The sequence below is a fragment of the Tupaia chinensis genome, unplaced genomic scaffold (assembly GCF_000334495.1).
Source record: "Tupaia chinensis unplaced genomic scaffold, TupChi_1.0 Scaffold000320_1, whole genome shotgun sequence".
Classification (NCBI taxonomy): Eukaryota; Metazoa; Chordata; class Mammalia; order Scandentia; family Tupaiidae; genus Tupaia; species Tupaia belangeri.
The window spans coordinates 1897628-1902407 of NW_006159813.1; the positions used below are offsets into that span (position 1 = coordinate 1897628).

The 4780-nt window shown below is 42.1% G+C and overlaps 1 protein-coding gene across 1 annotated transcript in view; it reads left to right on the plus strand.

The window, feature by feature from the left end:
* COQ5 (coenzyme Q5, methyltransferase) overlaps nucleotides 1-4780 on the plus strand; it is a 36323-nt gene that overhangs the window by 9099 nt on the left and 22444 nt on the right. Inside the window, exon 2 of the mRNA XM_006151525.3 lies at nucleotides 4183-4332. Within this exon, the coding sequence (XP_006151587.1) occupies nucleotides 4183-4332 (150 nt within the window). The remainder of the gene's footprint in view (nucleotides 1-4182; nucleotides 4333-4780) is intronic.

Sequence of the window (4780 nt, forward strand, 5' to 3'; positions counted from 1 at the left end):
TGGCCACATCGCAATCCCTTCTCCTCCATTCTTCTTGGGTTCTTGAGCACTCAAACACACACGCCCAGTGTGAATTTAAGCCACTGGGTTCAGGACTCGAACTCCATTCAACTACATGGGAGTTCAGCGACACAGCCATTACACTAACTGCTGGTTACTATGCAGCACATTTTATCTGAGGAACTCAACATCTCCCCTTCGCTTTCTCTTTTTTTTATTATTATAATTTAAAGTTTACTTGCTTACCTATTTTAATTTGACCAGAGAGGGACAGAGCAAGAAAGAGAAAGGGAAAATGAGAAAGCAAACCACCATGTCCAGGACTTGAACCACGGTCAGCCATGTGGGAGTCCAGTGATGTAACCACTATGCCATCTGTCCTTCCCCTCCCCTTTATGTTCTACTTTAGCTTCATGGTAGGAAGGTAGGAAGCTGGCACTGATACTCATTCTATTGAAAGAATCTCAGCTATGCAGAAGTTAAATGTAGTTTCAAAGAGAAACCCTTCTGAGTATCTTGAAGACTAGACTTCTCTCTCCAGCTGCTCCAGATTCCATATTCTGTCTTGACCCTATGGAGACGAATCACTAGGACCCTCTCCAGTGTAACTTGGTCCTGCTACACTTCTTCCCATTCATGTCATTCATGTGCCCGCCAAATTGTACTTGAGGGTTTTATTTATATTCATTTATTTATGTTAATTTGATCAGAGGGACGGATTGAAAGAGAGGGAAAGTGAAAAAGCAAGCCACCAGGTCCAGGACTCAAACCACGGTCAGCCATGTGGGAATCCACCATTTGCCAAATCCCATACTTGAAGTTTTTCTCAGTGATAAAAACAGAGATAAGCTGATATTTTCCCGTCTATTAGTCCTGTGTCTAGTTGTGTTGCCTTTTATTATAATAACCAGTAGGAAAATTCTTCCCACCCTATCCTCTAAGAAGCAGAAACATCTCTAATACCAAGTGTGTGCACAGCATTGTTATCAAGTAGTCATCCCAAAGTAAGACAGCAGAAAAGAGATGAATATCTTCAGGCCAGTCAGTGGTATGTTGGTTAAGGAGGCTGGACCCCGTGTGCCTACTGCATGGTGCAGGTGCTATACCCAATAGCTTGAAAGCATGCTGGGCGTGTGTGCGTATGTGCACAAAAGGAAGGAGAAATAGGAGATAATAGAGAAGGGATTGCAGCATGATCGTGCCCCATAGGGGGTGCTTTCTTGCTTTCTTACTCTCTTGTGAGCACCCACATCCCACATCTTCCGGCAATTTGAAGAAAAAAAAAAGGTCGAGGGACTAGCAGGTAGCTTGGTGTGTAAAGCGCTGGACTTCTACTTGGCCTACAATGGTTTTAGTCCTGGACCTGGTGTCTTGCTTTCTCACTTTCTCTCTCTCTCTACCTGTGTGTGTGTGTGTCTCTCTCTGGTCAAATAAAAATAAATGAATAAATAAAATTAAATAATTCTTTTTAAAAATTTTAAAAATAATGATAATCATAAAATTAAATAATTCTTTTTTAAGAATTATTTTATTTATTGTTATTTTTTTAATTTTGACCAGAGACGAAGAGAGAAAGGGAAAGTGATCAAGCAAGCCACAAAGTCTGGGAATTGAACTGCAGTCCACCATGTGGGAGTCCAGTGCCTTAACCATCATGCCACCTGGTAGTTTCAGAAATAAATAATTCTTTTCTAATTATATTTTTTTTAGAGAGTTTCTTTGCCATAGGTTATGTGCACTCACCAGACAGACAGACAGAGACAGAAAGTGAGAAATCATGCCCCAGGGGTGATGGCCATGCCACAGTCCTTTCTCCTCCATTCTCCTTTGGGGATCTTGGGCATACATGCATATGTGCCCAGCATGAGTTTCAAGCTTCCAGATTCAGGAACTGAACCATGTTCAACTACATGAGAATCTAGCGATATAACCATTATGTTATCTGCTGGTCCAATAAATAAATAATCATCCTTTTTTTAATAATTATTTTTATTTTATTTATTCATCCATTTATTTTAATTTGACCAGAGAGAGGGAAAGTTAGAAAGCAAGCCAGCAGGTCTAGGACTTGAACTATGGTCAGCCATGTGGGAGTGTCCAGCACCTTAGCAACCACGCCACCTGCTGATCCCCAATAAATAATTCTTTTAAAAAAAATTGAAATCTATGAAGTACTTTTTAAAAAATAATTATTTTTTTAATTTTATTTATTCATTTATTTACTCTAATTTGACCAGAGAGAGAGGGAAAGTGAGAAAGCAAACCACTAGGTTTGGGACTTGAACTGTGGTCAGCCATAGTGAGAGTGTCCAGCGCCTTAACCACCATACCACCTGCTAACCCCACATATGAAGTACTTTTTTTTTTTTAAAGGCGAGGTTTTTGCTACAGGGTGTGGGCGCTCACCAGAAAGACAGAGAGAGACGGAGAGACAGAAAGCGGGAAATCACCCCCTCGGGGGATGGCCACGCCACAATCCCTTCTCCATTCTCTCGGAATCTTAGGCATGCATGCACATATCCCAGCATGAGTTTAAGCCACTGGGTCCAGGACTCGAACCGCAGTCGACTACATCGGAGTCCAGCAACATAGCCAACTGCTGGTCCTCTATGAAGTACTTTTGAACATTTTCTTTTTCTTTTCTTTAAAGATTTTTGCTATAGGGCAAATGTGCTCACCAGGGCCAGGGAAGGTGAGAAATCACTCCCCAGTTGGAATAGCCACACTGCAATCCATTCTCCATTCTCCTCTAAGATCGTGGGCATGCATGCACACATGCCTAGTTTGATTTCCAGGCTGCTGGTTCTGTGACTCAAACTACGCAGTCAGCCACATGAGATCCAGCATTTAACCTCCACACCACCTGCTAGCCCTAAACAACTTTTTTTTTTTTTAATTACTTATCGAGACCAGCAGATGGCATAATAGTTATGTCTCTGGACTCCCACATAGTTGACCGCAGTTTGAGTCCCAAACCTGGTGGCTTAAATCTTAAACCGGGCACATGCGTGGGTATGCCCAAAATCCCAAGGGGAGAATGAAGGAGAAGGGATTGAGGCATGGCCATTCCTCACGGAGGCTGATTTCTCGCTTTCTATCATGCACCTTATAGCAAAAAAAAAAGAGAGAGAGAGAGAGCGAAATTAAGGACTGGCAGGGGCATGGTGGTTGAGAGTGCTGGACTACCACCCTCATGATTCAACTGTGATTTGAGTCCCAGACCTGGTGGCTTGCTTTCTCACTTTCCCTCTCTTTCTTTCTCTCTCTGGTCAAATAAAAATAATAATAAAAATAATAAATGCAGTTAAATAAAAGAATTCTTTTAAAAAATTAAAATTTAACCTTTTTAAAAAATTTTAAAGATATTTATTTATTTAATTTGATTTCTTACTACTTTTTTTTTTTTTTTTGATTTCTTACTATTATTTTTTTACTTTGACCAGAGAGGGAGAAAGGGAAAATGAAAAAGCAAGCTAACAGATCTGGGGTTCAAACTGTGGTCAGCCATGTAGGAGTCTAGTGCCCCAGCCACCATGCTATCTGCCAGTCCTCCTAAACTTTTTTTGGAGGGGAGAGGTTTTTGCTAGAGGGCGCGTGCACTCCCCAAACAGACAGAGAGAGACATAGAGACAGAAAGTGAGAAATCACCCCCCAGGGGGAATGGCCACGCTGCAATCCCTTCTCTGTTCACCTCTTGGGATCTTGGGCATGCACGCACACGCACCCCTGGCTGGGTCCAGGCGTCGAACAACGGTCAACTACATGGGAGTCCAGCGACATAGCCATTACGCTAACTGCTGGTCCCAGTCCTCCTAAGCTTTATAAAGAGATAATATTAAGATGTAAATTTGAGGATTGGGGCCAGCAGGAGGCATGTTGGTTAAGGCTCTGGACTCTCACATGACTGATTTGGTTCAAGTCCTAGACCTGGTGACTTGCTTTGTCACTTTCCCTCTCTTTCTTTCTGTTTCTCTCTGATAAGTACATGGACCTTATAGCAAACTTTAAAATAATAATAAATAAATAATTTTTTAAAAAGATGGAAATTGAGTAACAAGCATTATGACTTAACGTCACCTTGCAAAGATAGGCAATTTCAGAGACAAAACTTCCCCTCTTTTTGTTTAGGATTTGTCCAAGTTCATCCTGTTAACACAACAGTGTGTGTTTCTCCCATGTCAGTATATCAGGTGTTTGAAAATGTGGCCAAGAAGTATGACGTGATGAATGATATGATGAGTCTTGGAATCCATCGTGTCTGGAAGGATCTGCTGCTCTTGAAGATGCACCCATTTCCTGGGACCAAGCTCCTTGATGTTGCTGGAGGCACAGGTAATGATGAGTTTGGTAACCTTGAGTACCTCTGAGCATCTCTTATAGAAATTGGTGCGCTTGGGAGCCAGCAGTTAGCATAATGACTACGTCGCTGGACTCCCACGTGTCTGACCGCGGTTCAAACCCTGGAACTGGTGGCTTGCTGCTTTCTCCCTCTCCCTCTCTCTCTCTCTCTCTCTCTATCTCTCTCATGCTCTGTCCCTCTCTGATCAAATTAAAATAAGTAAATAAATAAAGTTCAGTAAAATAATTAAAAAATATAAAAAAAAAACTCACACCAGGTGCGTGTGTATGCGTGCCCAATATCCCGAGAGGAGAATGGAGGAGAAGGAATTGCAGCGTGACCATCCTCCCTGGGGGGTGATTTCTCGCTTTCTGTCTCTATGTCTCTCTCTGTCTGTCTGGTGAGCGCACGCGCCCTATAGCAAAAACCTCTCAAAAAAAA